Genomic DNA, 22,621 nt, shown 5'->3' with positions numbered 1-22,621 from the left:
CCCTGATATGGCCTTAGTCGCTTTTACTGCTCTTAAACCCTCTGTTCCTTCCTGGCACTATCTGCTTGATTTTACCTGAATCACTACTTTGCTCTATAGCCTTGTCTTTTCTCTTCAAACTGACAAATTTATCCTCATCTGAACCCTCCCTCTTCCTTATTACTTTAAGGCACTATCAATACCCAAGTAATTCAATTCTTCAGGATATTGGTCCCAGCCTGGTTTAAGTTGAGTTCATCCTGATAGAAAAGCTCCCTCTTCCTCCAGTACTGATGCCAGTGCCTCATGAATTGGCACCCATGCCTCCCACACCACTCTTTCAGCCATGTGTTTAAACCTCTAATATGTCCTTATGCCAATTTGCATATGGCTGAGGTAATAATCTAGCGATTATTAGGTATGAGGTTCTGATTTTTAATTTCTACCCTAGCTCCTCAATCCCCCTCAGCAGAACCTCTTTCCTAGTTCTACCTGTGTTGTTGGTTCCTATGTGGACCACAACAACTGGATCCTCCCCTCATTCTCCAAGTTCTCTAGCCATGAGGAGATGTCCTAAACCTTGGCAGGCAACACAGCTTTCAGGACTCCCAGTCGCTGCTGCAGAGAACGGTAACTATCCCCCGAGTATACCAGCCCCTACCACTACCACATTCTTTTTCGTCCCCTCCACTTGATAGGCCTCCTGTATTAAGGTGCCGAGGCACATTTGCCCATCCTCTCTGCAACTTTGTTCTCATCCATACTGGTAGCAAGTGTCTTGTACCTGTTGGACTATTGCAAAGGTTGAGGCTCTTCCACAAATGCATCTGCAGTCTCCTTACCTACCTGAGTTGCAGTCAGATTCTCTTGTCCCTGGCTGTTAACCAAATCTAAACCATGACCTAAGCTGACAAACTCCCACATGCTGCAAATTTAGCACACCTCCTGAGCGGCCATCTCTAGCTAATCTGTTTTATATATTTAATTAAAATTTATGTAATTCATTCACTTGCTTTATTTTAGCCTTTTAAAAACTAATTAATTTAACTAGTTTTAATTTAATGAAGTATTAGTTATAGGTTCCCTGTTTAAATACTTACCACCTCAAACTTGTACAAAGCACTACAATTGTTAAGGTCAAAAAAAGAGCAGCCCCTTTCCTCACTGAATTCCCACTTACTTCAAATTCTCATCTTCCCACTCTATTTATGATGGACTCTGTTCACATTGTGATCTGTGGTTACATTCTTAGCTCAGCAATAATTAACTGAGTAATAGCATTGATCACATGCAGACATGCTAAAATTGGACTTTTTAATTGGACATGTACATGTGACAATATTTGGTTTGAGCAACAGTCTGTTCAGAACAATCTGAGAAACTCTTTTGTTGTTTTGAGGGAGGAAAAGACGCACAAAAGCCATGAATCATTTGCACCATTCTGGAAACAGCAGCTAATATTCCTGCAGCTGGTATCAATCCACTATCCAGGTGGATGGAATTATGGGACACATGCAGAATAAAGAACCAACACTTCGTCACTGCTGCAACAGCAGAGATCGACCTCCAATGGACGGTGCTCAACCCAGTCTGCACATGGCGTGGACGATGTGGCCACCTGCTCCATAAGTGGAAGATGAGGGATGACTGGAAGTGTGATTGTGGCTGTGAGTCTCAGATCGTGGGACACATCACATCAACCAGCCCACTAAAATCTGTTGCAAGAAGCACCTCATTTCTCCACTCAGCATCTGAAGGAGGCCATCCAATGGCTAGCCAAACTAGACATCCCATTATAAGCTTTTCCCGTCACACAAAAATAGTAGTACACCACAATGAAATTCTAGGGGTATGGATAAATTGAAAGATCAGATCACCAGATGCTTAACATTCACCTTTGCGCAAACCTCCTTTTGTCTTTGAATTGCTTGTGAGTCACAGCAGTGATTGGAGAGGAAAAGATGCCAACCTGTTTTCAGAGTTCTATGCAGCAAGTGCCTTGGGAGGTTTTACTATGGTAAAGGTGTGATATAGATGCAAATTGTTGCAGGATATCTTTTTATATCACAAACAACTTGCTGTTTTATGTTCACATGCTATAATATTACATCAAGCTTGTTAAAAGAGACTGGGTGGAACCTATCTGTGGTAAATAACAAGGCAAGAAGTGATACAAATAAATGTTTTTTTGCTCACAACACTGATCACAAAGTTCAAGTGGTGTTATCTTAAAACCTCAGAAGACCTGAAGGTGATTTAGAGCTTTGGATCAGAAATTGGCTAGCTGAAAGAAGACAGAGGGTGGTGGTTGATGGCAAATGTTCATCCTGGAGTTTGGTTACTAGTGGTGTACCGCAAGGATCTGTTTTGGGGCCACTGCTGTTTGTCATTTTTATAAATGACCTGGAAGAGGGTGTAGAAGGGTGGGTTAGTAAATTTGCGGATGACACTAAGGTTGGTGGAGTTGTGGATAGTGCCGAAGGATGTTGTAGGGTACAGAGGGACATAGATAGGCTGCAGAGCTGGGCTGAGAGATGGCAAATGGAGTTTAATGCGGAAAAGTGCGAGGTGATTCACTTTGGAAGGAGTAACAGGAATGCAGAGTACTGGGCTAATGGGAAGATTCTTGGTAGTGTAGATGAACAGAGAGATCTTGGTGTCCAGGTGCATAAATCCCTGAAGGTTGCTACCCAGGTTAATAGGGCTGTTAAGAAGGCATATGGTGTGTTAGCTTTTATTAGTAGGGGGATCGAGTTTCGGAGCCACGAGATCATGCTGCAGCTGTACAAAACTCTGGTGAGACCGCACCTGGAGTATTGTGTGCAGTGCTGGTCACCGCATTATAGGAAGGATGTGGAAGCTCTGGAAAGGGTGCAGAGGAGATTTACTAGGATGTTGCCTGGTATGGAGGGAAGGTCTTACGAGGAAAGGCTGAGGGACTTGAGGTTGTTTTCGTTGGAGAGAAGGAGGAGGAGAGGTGACTTAATAGAGACATATAAGATAATCAGAGGGTTAGATAGGGTGGATAGTGAGAGTCTTTTTCCTCGGATGGTGATGGCAAACACGAGGGGACATAGCTTTAAGTTGAGGGGTGATAGATATAGGACAGATGTCAGAGGTAGTTTCTTTACTCAGAGAGTAGTAGGGGCGTGGAACGCACTGCCTGCAGCGGTAGTAGACTCGCCAACTTTAAGGGCATTTAAGTGGTCATTGGATAGACATATGGATGAAAATGGAATAGTGTAGGTCAGATGGTTTCACAGGTCGGCGCAACATCGAGGGCCGAAGGGCCTGTACTGCGCTGTAATGTTCTAATTCTAATTCTAACTCATATCTGACATAATTGACTTCATTCAGTCAGATGCAGATGTATAAGGACCCAATGGCTGCTGGAAAAAGATTGAAATGGAAACTACAGGAATTAAGGGCAGAGGCAAGAAAGTAAGTTTTCTGACAGGGCGTGAGAGATCGCTGCTCGAGTGAGAAGGATGGATATTGGAGCGCACAGAATCAAAGTTGGAATGTAGGAGTGAGCTGTTATGAAACCCAGAAATGAAGTTTTCAGCTTCAGTGCCCTACAGAATGGGGGAGAACAAGACTTTGAAGCTTCTTGCAATTTATTATATTTGAAGTGATGAATCTTTTTGAGCTCACAAGCAATTATAAGAATGGTTCTTTAAGAGCAAAATAAATAGCTAATCCCGTGGTTCTACTGTGTTTCCTGCAAATACTGCAACAATGAGAAAGCTACTCTCTCGTTGAAAATGTACTGCAAGAACAAATTTGGATGCAATAGATCGACCCCTATAAATCAAACTATACACGTTTCTTTAAAGCTTGCAAATGGCAACTATGGTAGCGGTTTATCGAAAATAAACCACTTGCAATATATTTGACATTATCTATTTGTAGTTAAAGTACTCATCACTTATGTGGCCCTTATGTCACAACTAATTTCCTTAATCCATCACTAGGCAGGGTGGTCCCTTTTTTAAACCGTAGGTTCCAGTGTCTGCATGATGCTAGAACCCGCATGAGACAATATTTTCCAGAATAAAGGATTAAAAAAATCACGTCAGCTTCTAGAAATTGCCCTGCCAGTAAGGCTATCATTTCAACTTTATAATTTCATGGCCCTCCATATCTCCCTTCCCACCCCATCCCTCAGACACTCGTGCTTCCCTCCACCCCATTGCTCCTTACACCCTCACCTTATGACTACCCATTCTCCTTCCTACCACCTCTTCACTCCCGTCATGACATCTGCCTTTTCCCCTTTCATTACTCTCGCCCACCCTTTCTCTACTATCACATATTTCACACTTAATCTTTCATCCACAATCCCTCAACTCCCACTTGCTCCCTCAAAGAAACATAGAAAATAGGAGCAGGAGTAGGCCATTCGGCCCTTCGAGCCTGCTGCGCCATTCATTATGATCATGGCTGATCATCCAACTCAGTAACCTGTTCCCGCTTTCGCCCCATATCCTTTGATCCCTTTAAACCCAAAAGCTATATCTAACTCCTTCTTGAAAAGATACAATGTTTTGGCCTCGACTGCTTTCTGTGGTAGCGAATTCCACAGGTTCGCCACTCTCTGGGTGAAGAAATTTCTCCTCATCTCAGTCCTGAATGGTTTAACCTTTAATCTGAACCTTCTTTGCTCTAAGAAGAACAACCCCAACTTCTCCAACCTCTCCATGTAACTGAAGTCTTGACTGGTGCCATTCTAGTAAATCTGCTCTGCACCCTCTCTAAGGCCTTCCCACCTTCATCCAGTCTGAATAACTACTTTTAACCCTTTAGCTATTTGTTTGCTTTCAAGTCTCCCCCTGTGTAGTCTGCTTTCCTTGTTATGCCTTGGTGTCATTGTCAGTTCATGTTGACTGCATTCAGCACTGTTTCTTATTCCTGTCACTGGGAAGTGAACAGAAGCAATGGGACACTTAGGAGGCAGCACTGCAATTACACTATGACCTCAGATAGTCTACTTAAAACAATGCCATTAATTATAATCAGATCGTTATTTTAAAAGAGCACTTTTATTTGCATTATGGAGAGTGTTATAATTCTGTATGCTAAGAGTGTTTCTTTGTCTCTCTGAAGACTTCAGTGAATTCAATGCATAATATTGACAGTATTGAACTGAGTTCAACAGGCAGCCAGGTTAGAAAATGAAGCAGAGACAAATTGGGTGAGCTCGGCACAATGGAATGGCAAGTGGAATGGGAAGCAAATTGGTGGTTGGACTTCACCTAAATTTCGCTTCTCCGCCCCCCCACCTCCCGCACAATTTTCCTCCCAAATAGCTAACAAGTGTAATTTGTTTATCTCTTCTTTATTGAAGGAAAAGTTATAACAGAGTAGTTTTCTTGAAGTGTTTTCACAGTTCCTGGAGCAAATAATATAAGTGAACCTTTAAAGAAACTCATAATCTGTTGTAATACACTTTTCATATTCCTTTCTGACTTGGTTCCTATTCACAAGTGTACGAGACAGAAATTGCTGACATTACTTTCTCAGCATTAGTGACTAGTGAGATATGTTCAGTTTAATTTTGTGACAAGATGCAGGGATTTTTGCAGTCTTACTTTTGAAAAGCAGAAACTAAACCAATTTTTTTTCCTTCCCTCAGATTTTTAGCAAACACCAGCTTCGATGGCGTGACGGGTTATATTAAAGTAACAGATCCATCTGTTATCACTTCAGACAGCCATTACTACATCTGGAGCCTACAGCTTGACCCTGTTGGGAAGCCTATGTGGACTCGTCTTGGGAGATGGCACGAAGGGAAAATTGTCATGGACCATGGGATTTGGCCCAACAAGATGCAGAAACAAAACAACGATGGCAGTCACTCCTCTCGGCTGCAGCTAAGAGTGGTGACACTTATTGAACATCCTTTCGTGTTCACCCGCAATGTGGATGAAGATGGCCATTGCCCTGCAGGGCAGCTGTGCCTGGATGCTCTTACAAACGACAGTGCCATCATCGAGAGCCTCTTCGAGAACTTGAAGTCGGGGAATGATTCCGTGCCTAGAGAATACAAAAAGTGCTGCTATGGTTACTGCATCGATCTCCTTGAGAAGCTGGCAGAGGATATGAGTTTTGATTTTGACCTGTACATTGTTGGCGATGGGAAGTATGGTGGCTGGAAGAACGGCCGCTGGACGGGCCTGGTCGGCGATCTGCTCAGCAGGGCAGCGCACTTGGCCGTCACGTCTTTTAGCATCAACTCGGCCAGAAGTAAAGTGATTGATTTCACCAGCCCTTTCTTCTCCACCAGCTTAGGCATCCTGGTGCAGACTAGGGACACAGCAGCTCCAATAGGAGCTTTCATGTGGCCACTGCACTGGTCAATGTGGGTGGGGATCTTTGTGGCTCTTCATGTAACAGCGTTATTTCTCACTCTGTATGAATGGAAGAGTCCTTTCGGAATGACTCCCAAAGGGAGAAACAGGAACAAGGTCTTCTCCTTCTCTTCAGCCCTCAATGTCTGCTATGCCATTTTGTTTGGCAGGACAGCTGCCATCAAAACCCCAAAGTGTTGGACAGGACGGTTTCTAATGAATCTGTGGGCTATATTCTGTTTGTTCTGTTTATCAACATACACTGCTAATCTCGCCGCTGTAATGGTGGGGGAAAAAACATATGAGGAGCTTTCAGGAATTCACGATCCGAAGGTAAGAGCAGTATTACTACTCCATTCCATTAAGTTTGTATTTGAAAGCAAAGATAACCCTCACTGATTTACTTTGCCCCACGCACGCAGCTGTTGTGAACCATTATCACTTCAGTTCTCGTTTATTTCCAAAGCTCCATATATATTATATTTGTGTGAGTGAAAGGAGATTTTAATTAAAATGCCAGCTCAAAATCCATCCATTCATTCTGTATAGCCAAGGTTTCACTGTGTTACATATTTGGAGATAATAAGAAGTCACAATGTGCACACATTTTCTGTCACACAAATTGATTCAGGTACTGCTGTTCAAATGAAAGTAACATTCTACTTAGAGTGTCTATCTGAAATGTCTGGAGACTTGACAGTGAATTATAATGGTAACAATAGTTCTTCTTTAATCATTTAATTTCAACATAGAAATGGAGGAGGAATTGCCTTTCGGAAAATCATGTCATTGGATTTTAATCCCCCGCTCTTCTGTATTTCTAACATCCCTGGGCTTTGACCTTATTTGTTAATTTGCTTCCAATGTTGGCAATAGATACATTGGTCCCAATATTTATGGGGAGTGGTGGGGGGCAAGTGGGGAAGGCCAAAAACACCAGAAGAATCCTGCATGGCTTGAGATTCAGAGGTCCTGCTGAACTTAATGCCAAGACCTCTATAATTTCTTTTGTTCCATTTCCCATCCGGCATTAGCTAAATTGACAGCCAGGCCAATGGCCATGAGGGAAAACCAGTGGCAGGAGGTGGAACCAGTGGAGGAGAGGGGGAAGGTCACTAAGCACGACACGGGGGAGAGAGGGGCATTGGATATTGCAAAGGGGTAGGGAGAGAGGGAGAGAAGCCACAATTGGTGGGTTGGGGGGCATACTTGAGTGTCCTGGGGGAGGCATTCTTGCCCTCCTGGCATACATGGAGAGTTGGAAAAGACCACCTCCCATTCACTGCCCGATTCCTGCAAAACCCGGCAGCAGCAGTGAATTTGAAACTGGGTTCCCAATTGTGCTGTGGGAGCCCAATGTTAATGAAGTCTCCTAGCAGTTCAGAGTGGAACACTCAGGTGCCACAGTTTCCACTGCAGTAACTAAAGTAATGGGCCCGTGCACGGTGCGTTGAGCTCACGTTGCCCATATTTAACTCTTAAACCCCATCCCCCCGCCGACCCTGTACTGACCGACATGGGTTAATAACAAGGCCATTGTCTCCCACACCAAATGATCATTTATTGTTAATCCATTAGCCAGGAAACACTAATCTCCCACAGTCCCAGGTCTTTTAGAGGGAAAGTATTTTTTCATGGGATGGGCGTCCCCTGCAAGGCCAATACTTGTTGTCCATCCCTAATTGCCCTTGACAACGGAGTGGTTTTCTAGGTCATTTCAGAGAGCAGTTAACAGTCAACCACATTGCTGTGGGTCTGGACTCGCATGTAGACCAGACCAGGAAAGGACGGCAGATTTCCTTCCCTAAAGGGCATTAGTGAACCAGATGGGTTTTTACAACAAAAACAAGAAATGCTGGATTCACTCAGCAGGTCTGGCAGCATCTGTGGAAAGAGAAGCAGAGTTAACGTTTCGGGTCAGTAACCCTTCTTCGGAACTGGAAGTTCCGAAGAAGGGTTACTGACCCGAAACGTTAACTCTGCTTCTCTTTCCACAGATGCTGCCAGACCTGCTGAGTGAATCCAGCATTTCTTGTTTTTGTTTTTGTTTCAGATTTCCAGCATCCGCAGTATTTTGCTTTTATTTTAGGGTTTTTACAACAATCGTTTCATGGCACCATTACTGAGACTAGCTTCTAATTCCAGATTTTTATTAATTAATTGAATTTAAATTGCACCAGCTGCCATGGTGGGATTTGAACCCATGTCCCCAGGGCATTAGCCTGGCCCTCTGGATTTCTAGGCCTGTGACATTACCACTACACCACCGTCTCCCCTTTCTTCACAGTTTTATCAGGCATGTGGAAGTGAAGGTTCCTCAATGGCTCAGTGGTTTTATCCAGTGGGCATCCCAGGTTCAGTCTGTTGTCTGAGCTGAATCAGCTGATCTCTATCAGTATCATTGGTCTCCCTGCCGCAGGTTGGGAGGGGAAGGGAAAAAAAATCAACAAAGTTTTCTCTTCCTGATGACTATCTAGCAACCATTGATGGAATTGTGCATGTGGATGTTGTGAGAATAGCACTAGGGTTGCCTCTCACATTGACTAGTGTACCAATACTCATTGACAAAGCTCACACATGAGTAGGGAATTCCGTAGGTGAGGTAATGGAGAATGCCTGTTTAACTGCACTCATGTGAGGAATAAACAACTTCAGGAAAGGACTAGAACTAGGGAAGAAATAAAGGTACGTATTAAGGAGCATCTTAAAGGAGGAGAGAGAGGTGGAAAGGTTTATGGAGGGAATTCCAGAGCTTAGGAGCTAGGTATGTGAAGGTACGGTCACCAATGGTTGAGCAATTTAAAATCAGAGACGTGCAAGGGGTCAGAAATGGAGGAGTGCAGAGATCTCTGGTGGAGGTTACAGAGATTAGGAGGGATGAGGCTATGGAGGAACTTGCAAACCCAAAGATGAACATTTTAAAATCGAGGTGTTGTTGGCTCTACAGTCTAGATTAGTTTCTGGGATGAGAGACTGAGTAAATCGGGCCTATACTCATTGGCGTTTAGAAAAATGAGAGGTGTTCCCATTGAAACATACAAGGTTCTGGCCGGGATTTTGTGTCGCACCCTGAGGCGGGATCGGAGGCAGGGGGATGGGGTGCAGAGTATCGCGATGAGTGGCGAGGTTGGCGGCGAGTCTGGAGGGCCCATCGCCAAGCAATCTTCCCGGGAGCAGGATAGGCCAACGACAACCTTCCCGCCCAAAGGCCAACTGAAGCCCTTAATGGCCAATTAACGATCAATTAAGGGCTCTTCCTGCCACCGCTGGGATCTTACCAGTGGTGGGGATTGCCTCCGCCACACATGGAAGGCACCTTATAAAATGAGTCGTCCTCCCCGCGGGCTTGTGGGGGGTTGGGGCGGGCTCCGTCCTCCATGGACAATTTGTGGCCCACGGAGTACCCCGCCGAGAACCACTTTACCCTCTGGGCCCCCCCTCCTCCTGCACTGCATGACCAGCCCCCAACCCCCCCACTCACCGGGGCCTTCCAGACTGGGCCCTGTGACTCTGCCAAACTCACCTTGGGTCTGGGGTTGCAGCACTGATGTCCGATGTCTCCTCAGTACTGACAGTGCCCACCAATTCCTGTGGCACTGCTGATACTGCTGTCTTTAAAAGGACGGGGGTCCCACTTCCTGAAACTTTGATTTGAAAAGACCAGAGGATCACCCGGTGGGGGTGGGGGCACAAAAAGACTGAGGCGGGCTTTCTCCTGCCTTTTTGGCACGGTGCCAGGAGCCCCAGCTGCAGCACAAAATCCAGCCCTCTGAAGGGGCTTGATATGGTAGACACTGAGCAGTTGTTTCCCCTGGCTGGGGAATCTAGAACATCGGGGCACAGTCTCTAAATAAGGGGCTGATCATTTAGGACTGAGATGAGGAGAAATTCCTTCACTCAAAGGGTTGTGCAACTTTGGAATTCTCTACCCCAGAGGATTGTGGATGCTGCATCGTTGAATACAGTTAAGGCTGAGAGGGACAAGTTTTTGGTGTCTCAGGGAATCATGTGTTAGAGGGAGCAGGTGGGAAAGTGGAGTTGAGACAGAAGATCAGCCATGATCGTATTGCGTGGCGGAGCAGGTTCAAGGGGCTGTATGGTCTACTCCTTCTCCTATTTCTTATGTTGTTTTGTTCAGTCCAGAATGGGACCTTGTATACAGTTGAGTGGGGGAAAATCATCTGACTGCTTACAGTGTAAATCTTGTAAAAGGGGTGTTGTCATAGATCCAATTTATAGATGAATGTTGGACTACTCTTACGGATTTATAAAAGATCACAGCTGCTGTAGGTTATCTAGCAGTATCAATATTAATAGCAGAATTGAGCAACTAACTCCTTCATCATTTAGAATGATTCTTCAGTTTAAACAAGTAATTAAGTTTCTTACTACAAAAAACTTTAATCTAAAAGGCTAGTCAGTGGCAGTGTGTTCCCTGAGCAAGGTAGCTTGTCTCTCCACAGGATTTCAATGCTGTTTGATAATGGTATACCAGCTATTGGAAAGAATTTGTAAACCTACTTGATTTCTTGTTGTAATTAAAACTTGTGACTGTTGACTCTAGTGAATGTGTAATAGAGTGACATTTTCACTATCATTTTTTTTTTAGAGATACAGCACTGAAACAGGTCCTTCAACCCACTGAGTCTGTGCTGACCATCAACCACCCATTTATACTAATCCTACATTAATCCCATATTCCCTATCACCTACCTAGATTAGGGGCAATTTACAATGGCCAATTTACCTATCAACCTGCAAATCTTTGGCTGTGGGAGGAAACCAGAGCACCCAGTGAAAACCCACACGGTCACAGGGAGAATTTGCAATCTCCACACAGAATCGAACCCGGGTCGCTGGAGTTGTGAGGCTGCGGTGCTAACCACTGCGCCACTATGCCACCCCTAGTAACATATATGGTGTTTGTACTAGTTTAAGGTCCAGCACTGGGGAAATAATATTTGTATTGTGCTTTTTAAATATGTCTAGTTATAGAATTGCATGCAGTTTGCAGATCTTCCATGTATTCCCACATAGCTGTCAACAGTGGAGAAAATTTGGGTGATATTTTCAGTGACCAGAGTCATTACATCACTCTGAATATACCAAAGGGTTAATTAACCCCTCATGTACAGAGCATGAAAGGAATTGGATTCTCTACTTTCAGCTTTTAACTGGTTTTGTTTCATGTTAAATACAAAAGGTTTCCAATGGACAGAGCAATGAATAAAGTAATGATATTGTATTACCAATTATTTCAACGTTCTTTGCTCTGTACAAATGAGGCAATTGTATATTGTGCTGTATGCACTCAAATACACCAGGAAATACCTATTTTCATGCTTTCATTTATCTGCTTTCATTTTGGCTGTACAGAATTTTTGTTTTATATTGTTTATAACCTACTATTTAGATTTGCATTGCTTCTCTCTTCACCTTTGGCTCCCTCTTGCTCTATTTTGTTTATTTTTTGCTGTTTAATTTCTTTCTTTCTTGCTGAGCTTGCTTTGCTTCACGACTTTCCTTTTGCTCCCCTCTGTTCCATTCTTTGCTTTCTCCTATCCACTGATTCTCCACCTGCTGCGAAAGTTATAGTAGCTGACTGTTTATTCCACATACTTAACCCAGACAATTTACTCCCACAAAAGCGATTGAAAGCATTCAACAAAGATTCGAAGAGAGTAGGAAATATAGTTATTCGAACAGGAGGCAACGATCATCTTCCTATGAGAAAGGGGAAAGTGCTGAAAGTGGGTCATGAGAATGAAGAAAGCAAAGACAAATTGACGTTGATCATATGAATGTCATACAGCAGGTGGAGCGATATTGAGGAGAGTCATTGTAATCTAAGGTGTGATGGAACTTCATATTTGTTATCATTGTAGTGCTATCTTTTGGGCCTCCTTATCTCGAGAGACAATGGATACGCGCCTGGAGGTGGTCAGTGGTTTGTGAAGCAGCGCCTGGAGTGGCTATAAAGGCCAATTCTGGAGTGACAGGCTCTTCCACAGGTGCTGCAGAGAAATTTGTTTGTTGGGGCTGTTGCACAGTTGGCTCTCCCCTTGCGCCTCTGTCTTTTTTCCTGCCAACTACTAAGTCTCTTCGACTCGCCACAATTTAGCCCTGTAGTGCTATCACAGTTAGACTATGGAGCAACTTTTCTCTTCAACCCTTTGGCTCATCTAGATATAGCAGCTAGGCCGTGCTATGAACGTACAATTATCCTGAGTATATATTTTCCAATATATACTCCGCCCCTGAAGTGTTTGAAGAGAAAAATCTTCCCCCTTCTCAACAGGTACAGAGACAATATGGGCTGGATTTTATAAGCTCAAAAATGCTTTTTAAAAAAAAGCTTCAAAAATGGCAGTCCACCTGTGTGAAGCACACGCCACGGAGCCACATGATATTAAACGCAGCAGCTCATTTAAATGGCTGGGGCGGACCACACCCCCCGATGATGTGGAAGGGCGGGTGGTCCGTCCCTGACAACAGCATCAGGTTCCATTGAGCAGGTGCTGACACTGTTTTTAAAGGGCTTCCATTTTAAATGACTTTTAAAAATTAAATGTTATCCTGACCCTCTCCCACCCGCGACCCCCCCACAAAGACCATTAAATTCATTGCTTGCCCTCTCCCGATCATTCCCCCCCCCCCAGAGTTCGTAAACTTTACCCCTTCCCACCATCCTCTAGACCAATCAGAGATGTTTGACCCCACTCCCCACCCCCCATCCTGAAAACTTACCTGCTTTCCCCCCACCCCCCGTCCCGAAAACGTACCTGCTTCCTCCCCCCAGTATTCTGACGGGGATCCGAAGGTGCGGGAGTGCCGGCCACCAGCTCAAATATCGACGGCGGGAGCAGGTAAGTAATTAATTCATTACTTTTAGTGAATTTACATATTTAAATTTTGACTCCACTGCCGAATGGCTGGTTGGGGGGGGGCGGGGGCGTTGCTGCCACCGGCAATATGAGATCGGACTGTCCCGGCTTCGAGGCCCATAGTGGGCCTCTCCCGGAAGCATTTTCTGGCCCTGCACAGCCACTACCCCCGATGTCAGGGAATCTGTAAAGTTCAACCCTATGAGTGGGACAAAAATCAGTGTTTAGAGAGCCGTATACCAGTTCCAGAAGTGACAGTGGGCTGAATTTCTGTTTTGGGGTCAGGACCCAACATCAGGGACATTTTCTTGACGCAGTGTTTGAAGTGTAGGCCAATTAGTGTCCAGGGCGCATGCTTACTGGCCAATTAAGGACGGTGGGTGGGCTCCTGGGGCTGAAGTGGGGTCAGAGGCGGGGGGTGGGGGGGGACCATAAAATCACAACAGGTGGCAGGGAGCCCCGCCACCTCCACAGGATCCCGGCTTTCATCTGCCACCTCGTCGCCAAGTGATTTTGCCAAGGGCTGGATAGGCCAAAGACGGCCTTCCTGCCCAGAGGGCCAGTTGAGGCCCTTAAGTGCTTTTGGGATTTAGCTAAGGGCGGGGTGGTGCCTCTGCCATGCAGGGAGGGCATCTTGTAAAACGAGAAACATTCCCTGCGGGTTTGGGTGTGTCCCTCCTCCGTGGGCAATCTGTGGCCCACGGAGGGCCCCCACCGGCAAAACTTCCACCTCCTGGACCCACCCCCTCCACTGGGACCTCACGCCCATTCTTCCAGCCACCCCCCGCACCCTCACCGGGGCCTTCTGGACTGTCCCCAGTAACCCCGCCTCACTTGAGGTCTGGGGTTCCACTGCTGGGCCTGGGTCCAAGGCCTCTGCAGTACCGACAATGGCCAGCACTCCCAGTGGCGCTGCTATTACTGCTGAGTTGCCAGCCCTCTGATTGGCCGGCAGCTCTTGGAGGTGGAATCCCCATCATTAATGGAATTGGGATCCCAGTGCCGGAAACTTCACCTCTGGAACAACAGAAGATTGCACTGGTGGGAGGGAGTGGGGCATGAAAAGACCGAGTCGGGGATCCGCCCACCTTTTCGGCACCGGGAGCCCTGCCACCTCCACAGGATCCCGGCCGTCATCTGCAGTATTTTACTTTTTGTTTATGTTCAATCCTCCAATTTCATGGACAAGAAGGCAAGTGACTCCTAAATAAAATTCTGCAGTCGGTGCAGCCTCCATTTGAAAGGCCTGTATTCCCATACAGAAAAGGTGATAGCAGAACTGAGAGGTTCTCACTGTCAGTTAAGACTGAAAGGCTGAGCTGTTTTCTCCAGAAAAAAATAGACTGAGAGGTGACCTGATAGAGGTCTTTAAACTTATGAAGGGATTCAACAGGATAGACGTAGAGACGATGTTTGCTTGTTTGGTGAAGTTCAAAACTAGGGATCATCAAGGCAGTTGTAGTCACCAGTAAATCCAATCGGGAATTCAGGCGAAACATCTTTATTCAGAGATTGGTGAGAATGTGGAACTTGCCTTCACATGGAGTAGTTGCTGTGATTAGCGCAGATGCATTTTAAGGAGAAACTTGCATGATCTTGGGGTGTTCCAAAGCGCTTTACAGCCAATTAACTACTTTGAAGTGTAGTCACTGTTGTAATGTCAGAAACGTGCAGCCAATTTGCACACAGCAAGCTCTCACAAACAGCAATGTGATACTGACCAGATAATCAGACAGGGACTAATATCCTAATGGGGAGATTTGCTAGTGCTGTTGGGGAGGGTTTAAACTAGCTTGTCTGGACGTTGGGAACCTGCGAGGGAATTCTGATCGGAGAAAAACAAAGCTGGTTATGGGAAGTAGAAAAGCTATGAATGAAAGTGGAAAGCAGCAGAAACAGATGCTAGAAGCACTCAGGGTCAAAGTACAGAATAGTGTTAAAAAGGCAGAATTAAAGACACTCTATCTGAATGCACACAGCATTCGCAACAAGGTAGGTGAGTTGATGGTACAAGTAGAAGTAAACGGGTATGACTTAATTGCCATTATGGAGACGTGGCTGCAGGGTGACCAAGACTGGGAACTGAATATTAAAGGATATTCGACATTTAGGAAGGACAGACAAAAAGGAAAAGGAGGTGGGGTAGTGCTGATAAGGGATGGGATCAATGCATTTGTGGGTGAGGCGCTTCGATCAAAAGAACAGGATGTGGAATCTGTTTGGGTGGAGCTAGGAAACACCAATGGGCAACAATTATTGGTAGGAGTGATTTACAGGCCACCAAACAGTAGTGGTAATTTAGGGCATGGTATAAATCAGGAAGTTAGAAGTGCAAAAGCAAGGGCAATGCAGTAATCATGGGTGACTTCAATTTACGTATAGACTGGGTAACTCTAATGAGCATCGATGCTGTGGATGAATAATTCCTGGAATGTGTCTGAGATGGTTTTCTGGAGCAATATGTTGAGGAACCAAATAGGGGACAGGCTATTTTGGATCTAGTATTAGGTAATGAGAAAGGACGAATTAATAATCTGGTGGGAAAAGTGACCATAGTATGATGGAATTTTCCATTAAGTTTGAAAAATATGTGGTTCAATCCGAAACTAGGGTCTTAAATCTAAACGAGGGCAATTATGAAGATATGAGGAGCAAGTTGGCCCCGCTGGGTTGGAAAAATACATTTAAAGGTTTGGCAGTAGATAGGCAATGGCTAATATTCAAAGAATTAATGCATTGTTTTCAAAAAAACATACATTCCTTTAAGGCAGTAGAACTCAGTTGGGAAAGCGAGTCAGCTGTGGCTAACAAAGGAAGTTAAAGATAGTGTTAGATCAAAGGGGGTGGCTTATAAAGTTGCCAAAAAAAAGTGGTAAACCGGAGGATTGGGACAATTTAAGAATCCAGCAAAGGAGGACCAAGAAATTGATAAACAAAGAGAGAATAGAATATGAATGTAAACTAGCAAGAAATATAAATATGGACTAAAAGCTTCTGTAGGTAAAAAGGAAAAAATTGGAAAAGACAAATGTGGGTCCATTACAGGAGAATGGAAAATGGAAAATAGAGAAATGGCAGAGACGCTAAATAATTACTTTGTGTCTGTCTTAATGGATGAAGATATAAAAAATATCCCTGAAATACTTGAGATCCCAGGGTCTACTGAGAATGAGGAACTGAAAGAAATTAAGATTAGTAAAAAGTAGTATTGAAGAAATTAATGGGACTAAAAGTTGACAAATCCCTAGGACCCGATGATTTTCATCCTAGAGTGTTGAAAGAGATGGCTATAGAGATAGCGGATGCATTGGTGATCATCTTTCAAAATTCTATAAATTCTGCAATGGTGCCTGCAGATTGGAAGGTTGCAAATTTAACTGCACTGTTTAAGAAAGGATGGAGAGAGAAAATGGGGAACGACAGACCTGTTAGCCTGACGTCGGGAGTAGGGAAAATACTAGCATCTATTATAAACAATGTGATTACTGGACACTTAGAAAATAATGGTCTAATTGGGCAGAGTCAACATGGATTTATGAAGGGGAAAACATGTTTGACAAACTTGTTAGAGTTTTTTGAGGATGTTGCTAGCAGAGTGGATAAGGGGAAACCAGTGGATGTGATGTATTTGGACTTTCAGAAGGCTTTTGATAAAGTCCCACATAGGAAGTTAGTAAGCAAAATTTAAGTGCATGGGATTTGGGGTTATATACTAGCATGGAGTGAGGATTGGGTAACAGACAAAAAAACAGAGAGTAGGGATAAATGGGTCATTCTCAGGTTGGAAGGCTGTGACCAGAGGGGTACTGCAAGGATCAGTGCTTGGGTCCCAGCTGCACACAATCTATATCAATGATTTGGATGTGGGGACCAACTGTAATATTTCCAAGTTTGCAGATGACACAAAACTTAGTGGGAATGTGAGTTGTGAGGAGGATGAAAAGAGGCTTCATGGGGATTTGGACAGACTGAGTAAGTGGGCAAGAACATGGTAGATGGAATTTAATGTGGATAAATGTGAGGTTATCCGCTTTGATAGGAGGAACGGAGGTGCAGAGTATTTGTTAAATGGTGAGAGATTGGAAAGTGTTAATGTCCAAAGGGACCTAGGTGTCCTTGTTCATAAGTCACTGAGCTAACATGCAGCTGTGGCAAGCAATTAGGAAGGCAAGAGGATTTGAGTACAGGAGCAAAGAAGTCTTGCTTCAATTGTATAAAGCATTGGTGAGGCTGCACCTGGAATATTGTGTGCAGTTCTGGTCCCCTTGCCTGAGGAAGGATATACTTGCCATAGAGGGAGTGCAGCGGAAGTTCATCAGACTGATTCCTGGGATGGTGGGATTGCCTATGAGGAGAGATTGAGGAGACTGGGCCTGTATTCTCTGGAGTTTAGACGAATGAGAGGCGATATCATAGAGACTTACAAAATTCTTAAAGGGATGGACAGGGTAGATGCAAAAAAGGATGTTTCCCTGGCTGTGGGGTTTAGAACCAGGGGACACAATCTCAGAATAAAGGGCAAGCCATTTAGGACTGAGATGAGGAGGAACTTCTTCACTCAGAGGGTGATGAATCTTTGGAATTCTCTGCCCCAGAGGGTGGTGAAAGCTCAGTCACTGAGTAATTTCAAGACAGAGATCGTGGATTTCTAGTTGCTAATGATGCCAACAGATATGGGGATGGTGTGGGAATATGGCGTTGAGGTAGTTGATGAGCCATGACCGAGTAAGGCGGAGCAGGCTCGAAGGGCTGAATGGCCTACTCCTGCTCCTATGTTCCTAATCTGTTTTGACATTATATTGGCTGCGGAATAAATGATGGCTAGAACACCAGGGGGGACTCCTCAGCTCTTTTTCAAAAAAGTGTCATCAGATCTTTTACCTGTACTGGAGAGAGCAGACAGGACCTGGGCTTAATGTCTCATCTGGAAGATGGCCCCTCCTTTAGTGCAGCACTCCCTCAGTACTGCATAAGAGTGTCAGCCTGGACTTGAAGTAAAAAGTAAATTTTATGAATTCACATTTCCAGTGTGTAGATTCATTGAACACAACATATACAGAAAATCCTGCAAATTCTAACCTCCCAGAATAAATTCTCATTGTACTTTCTTGGAATGCAAAGCCCTGCATGGAGGGACAGGAGTTTGGAAAATGCACTCATAAGTATTTCCGATTGTTTTTAGAGTGTACTAAAGTAATTTAATTGAGTTTTTTCACAATGATTCTGACTCGTATCCATTGCAGCTTGCTCAAATATCTGTGGAAATAGTTCCTTCTTGCCTACGATGCAAGTAGAGTTACTCGATGGCTGTGCATGCATTACAATGCATAAATCCAATTTAGGTACACAGATCACAACATAAACCACAAACATAGTCAAATACCATGCTGTCAGTGGTGATATCATTGACTTTGCATTGACCATGGCCCTGTCATTTATGTGGGACCTCAACAAACTTTGTGATTGTGATTTAGAGCAAATGGAACAGAATTACTCACCTGCAAACAATGCAGTCACATCAATCAGTTGCTACACACTGAATTGTTTTTATCCCACTGTGACCCTCAATCATAAAAACAAGTAGTTCTGTAAAACATACTGTACTGTTTGTATGAATTGGATTTTCTGTAGTCCGTGAAGTGTCAATCTACATTTATGTGTTCAAGTCATGGTGTGGGACTTGAACTTACAGCCTTCTGCCTCAGAGGTGAGAGTGCTATCCACTGATCAAGCCGACTAAATTAAACCCAATAATGATTTGTAATACTATCTAGAATACTAAAGATGATGCTAATTCCATATTTCTGCCACATCCCCACCTGTCCCTATATATTTCCCTACCACCTACCTATACTAGGGGAAATTGCTAATGGCCAATTTACCTATCAACCAGCAAGTCTTTAGGCTTGTGGGAGGAAACCGGAGCACCCGGAGGAAACCCACGCAGACACAGGGAGAACTTGCAAACTCCACACAGGCAGTACCCAGAATCGAACCCGGGTCGCTGGAGTTGTGAGGCTGCGGTGCTAACCACTGTGCCACCCTAATGTTTATCTTGGTGTGCGTCTCTGGGAACAGCCCGTAGAGCACAGACTCATGTGTTACAGAGCTGCTTGAGATGAACCTCGACAAAACCACTTCATCTCTTTCCACACCTGCTTTGCAAAGACACATTCCAGAAGGAGGTGGGCAACCCTCTCTTCCCCACCTCAGCCACCTCGAGGGCATAATGCAGGAAGTTTCTGACAGGGAGGGCTCCTCACTACCAGCCAAGCTACATCTTGGTGCTTGTTTGAAAGTTCTGGTGATGAGGCATTCCGCCAAATGGCTTTGGCAGTCTGCTCGGGGAACCATTCGACAGGATCCACCATCTCCTTTTCCCGTAGGGCCTTGAGGACATTCCGTGCAGACCACTGCCTGTTGGATTGGTGATCAAAGGTGTTTTCCCGCAGAAACTTTTCCACGAAGGATAGGTGGTACGACACAGTCCAACTAGATGGAGCGTTCCGCGGCAATGTGACCAGGCCCATCCTTCGCAACACCGGGAACAGATAGAACCTCAGCACGTAATGACACTTGGTGTTTGCGTACTGGGGATCTACACACAGCTTGATGCAGCCGCACACAAAGGTGGTCATCAGGATGAGGGCAACGTTGGGTACATTTTTCCCGCCTTTATCCAGAGGTTTGAACATCGTGTCCCTCCGGACCCGGTCCATTTTAGATCCCCAGATGAAGCGGAAAATGGCTCGGGTGACCGCAACGGCACAGGAGTGGGGTATGGGCCAGACCTGCGCCACGTACAGCAACAACGTGAGGGCCTCGCACCTGATGGCCAGGTTCTTCCCCACAGTAGAGAGTGATTGCTGCTCCCACATGCTTAGCTTATGGTGTACCCTGGCTACTCGCTCCCTCCAGGTTTTGGTGCACGCCCCGGCCCTTCTGAACCATATGCCCGGCACCTTCAGGTAGCCTGACCTGACGGTGAAGGGGACAAAGGATCGCTCAGCCCACTTCCCAAAGAACATGGCCTCGCTCTTGCCGTGGTTACCTTTGGCTCCCGAGGCCAGTTCGAACCGGTCGCAGATGCTCATCAGTGCAAATGGACAGCGGATCCGAACAGAAGATGGCGACGTCATCCATGTACAGGGAGGTTTTAACCTGAGTGCCTCCACTGCCTGGGATTGTCAGACTCAGCAAAGGGTTCAATACAGCAAACAAACAAGATAGGAGAGAGAGGACAGCCCTGTCTGATTCCAGATTGGATCGGGAAATTTTCTGATTCCCACCCATTGATTGAGACTGCGCTACTGATGTTTGTGTAGAGCAGTTTGATCCAATTGCAGATTTCCTCCCCAAACTCCATTTTGGAAAACACGTCCATCATGTAGGTGTGCAAAATCCTGTCAAAAGCCTTCTCCTGGTCCAGGCTGATGAGGCAGGTGTCCACCCTCCTGTCCCGTACATAGGCGATCATATCCCTGAGTAGCGCGAGACTATCAGAGATCTTCCTGCCGGGTACAGTACAGGTCTGATCAGGGTGAATCACCAACTCCAGAGCAGACTTGACTCGACTGACGATGACTTTGGACAGAGTCTTGTAATCAACATTAAGCAGTGAGATGGGCCGCCAATTTCTGATTTCTGCCCTCTCCCCCTTCCGCTTGTAGACGAGGGTGATGATGCCTTTCCTCATGGATTCTGACAAGCTGCCGGCCAGAAGCATACTCTCGTATACTTCCAGCAGGTCTGGGCTGACCCAGTCCTACAGGGCCGAATACAACTCAACCGGTAAGCCATCGCTTCCGGGAGTTTTACACGTCTCGAAGGACTTTGACGGCCTTTGTCAGCTCGACCAGAGTTAGCGGCTTGTCCAGTCTCTCCCTCATGCTGTCATCTAAGCCCTCTGTGATAGATGGCAAGAAGGACTGGGAAGCTCTGCTGTCTGTGGGTTTCACGTCATGCAGCCCAGCATAAAAGGATTTGCTGATCTTTAGTATGTCGGACTGTGAAGACGTTACCGAGCCATCTTCTTCCTTCAGGCTGCTGATCACCGAGCTCTCTCTGTGTACCTTTTGGAAGAAGTAACACGAGCACATCTCATCCTGTTAAATGGAGCGGACTCTAACCGGAAGATGATCTTGGAGGCCTCCATGGCAAAGAACGAGGCCTGCTGGCTCTTCACCTCATTGAGGTCCTCCTTGACTTCGACCCCCATTGACTACAGCCAGAGCAGATTTTGCATTCTTTTCTGGAGTCGGGACATTTCCCTCTGTCTCTCTCTCGCCCTCTGCACACCTTTGAAGATAAAGAACCTCTTGATATTCTCCTTGATCACCTCCCACCAGTGAACTGAAGACTCAAATAGGGGTTTCACGGTTCTCCAACCTTTGTAATCCCTTTTGAGTTCCTCAACGTTCTCTGGGGTCAGCAGTGTAACACTGAATTCCATGTCCCCCTGCCAACCCGCTGGTCACCCTGTAAGTGACAGTCGGCCAGTAAGAGGCAGTGGTCGGAGAAGAACACTGGCTTGACGTTAGTGGATCTGACCATGACAGCACGGGACACAAACAGGAAGTCAATCCTGGAACGGGCAGACCCATCCGATCTTGCCCATGTGTATCTATGCTGCGCTCCGTCTGCAGATTTGCTTAAGACGTCGTGCAGCTTGGCATCTTTAACTGTTTCCATTAGGAATCTGGACGTAGCGTCCAGTTTGCTGTCGTCACTGCCGGATCGTCCAGCTGCATCGATGATGCAGTTCAAGTCACCGCCTAGGATGACCCGTCTGGACGTCGCCAGCAGCAGTGGGAGCTGCTGGAAGACGGTCAGTCACTCGCTGCATTGAACCGGGGCGTACACATTGATCAACCGGAGCTGAGCGTTGTTGTACATTACATCTGCTACGAGGAGGCGACCGCCCACCACCTCCTTAACTTCGGAGATGGTGAAGTTACCTCCCTGCAGCAAAATACCCAGGCCAGAGGAAGGGGAATTATTACCCCCTGACCAGATCGATGGCCCTTGGGCCCACCATCGCAACCATTGCCTGTAGGTGCTGAGGTGTGGTATTCCACTCGCCTGCAGAAATAGTAGGTCGTCTTTGACCTTGGCGAGGTAGTCCAAGGTTGAAACACATCGCGTAGTGGATTTAATGCTACGCATGTTAATTGAAGCAATCTTTATACCAATTTTTAAGTTAGTTGTTGCTTCCCACACCCTTTATCCTTGCTAGTCCCAGTCTTTCGGTATGTTCCTGCATACCCATAGTGTACACAAGCTGTTTCACGATCGTTGGGCTCAGAAACCCCTCCTAGTTTTTCATGCAGGGTTTGTTCCGCTGGGATAACATTGGGGGGGTCTTGTAGGCAGCAAGGATTGGGCTGTCCTCTGCTGTTGGCATCTTTC

General features: G+C 45.5%; 1 protein-coding gene across 3 annotated transcripts in view; it reads left to right on the top strand.

Annotated features, from left to right (window-relative positions):
• grin3a (glutamate receptor, ionotropic, N-methyl-D-aspartate 3A) overlaps positions 1-22,621 on the top strand; it is a 195,034-nt gene that overhangs the window by 103,080 nt on the left and 69,333 nt on the right. For all 3 annotated transcript variants that reach the window (XM_068030680.1, XM_068030681.1, XM_068030682.1), the window contains exon 3: positions 5,615-6,662. In XM_068030680.1, coding sequence (XP_067886781.1) covers positions 5,615-6,662 — 1,048 coding nt within the window. The remainder of the gene's footprint in view (positions 1-5,614; positions 6,663-22,621) is intronic.

This window comes from Heterodontus francisci, chromosome 4 (assembly GCF_036365525.1).
Source record: "Heterodontus francisci isolate sHetFra1 chromosome 4, sHetFra1.hap1, whole genome shotgun sequence".
In the NCBI taxonomy this organism is placed as follows: domain Eukaryota; kingdom Metazoa; phylum Chordata; class Chondrichthyes; order Heterodontiformes; family Heterodontidae; genus Heterodontus; species Heterodontus francisci.
The sequence above is the reverse complement of the archived record's forward strand: the minus strand, read 5'-3'. Positions and strand labels throughout refer to the sequence as shown.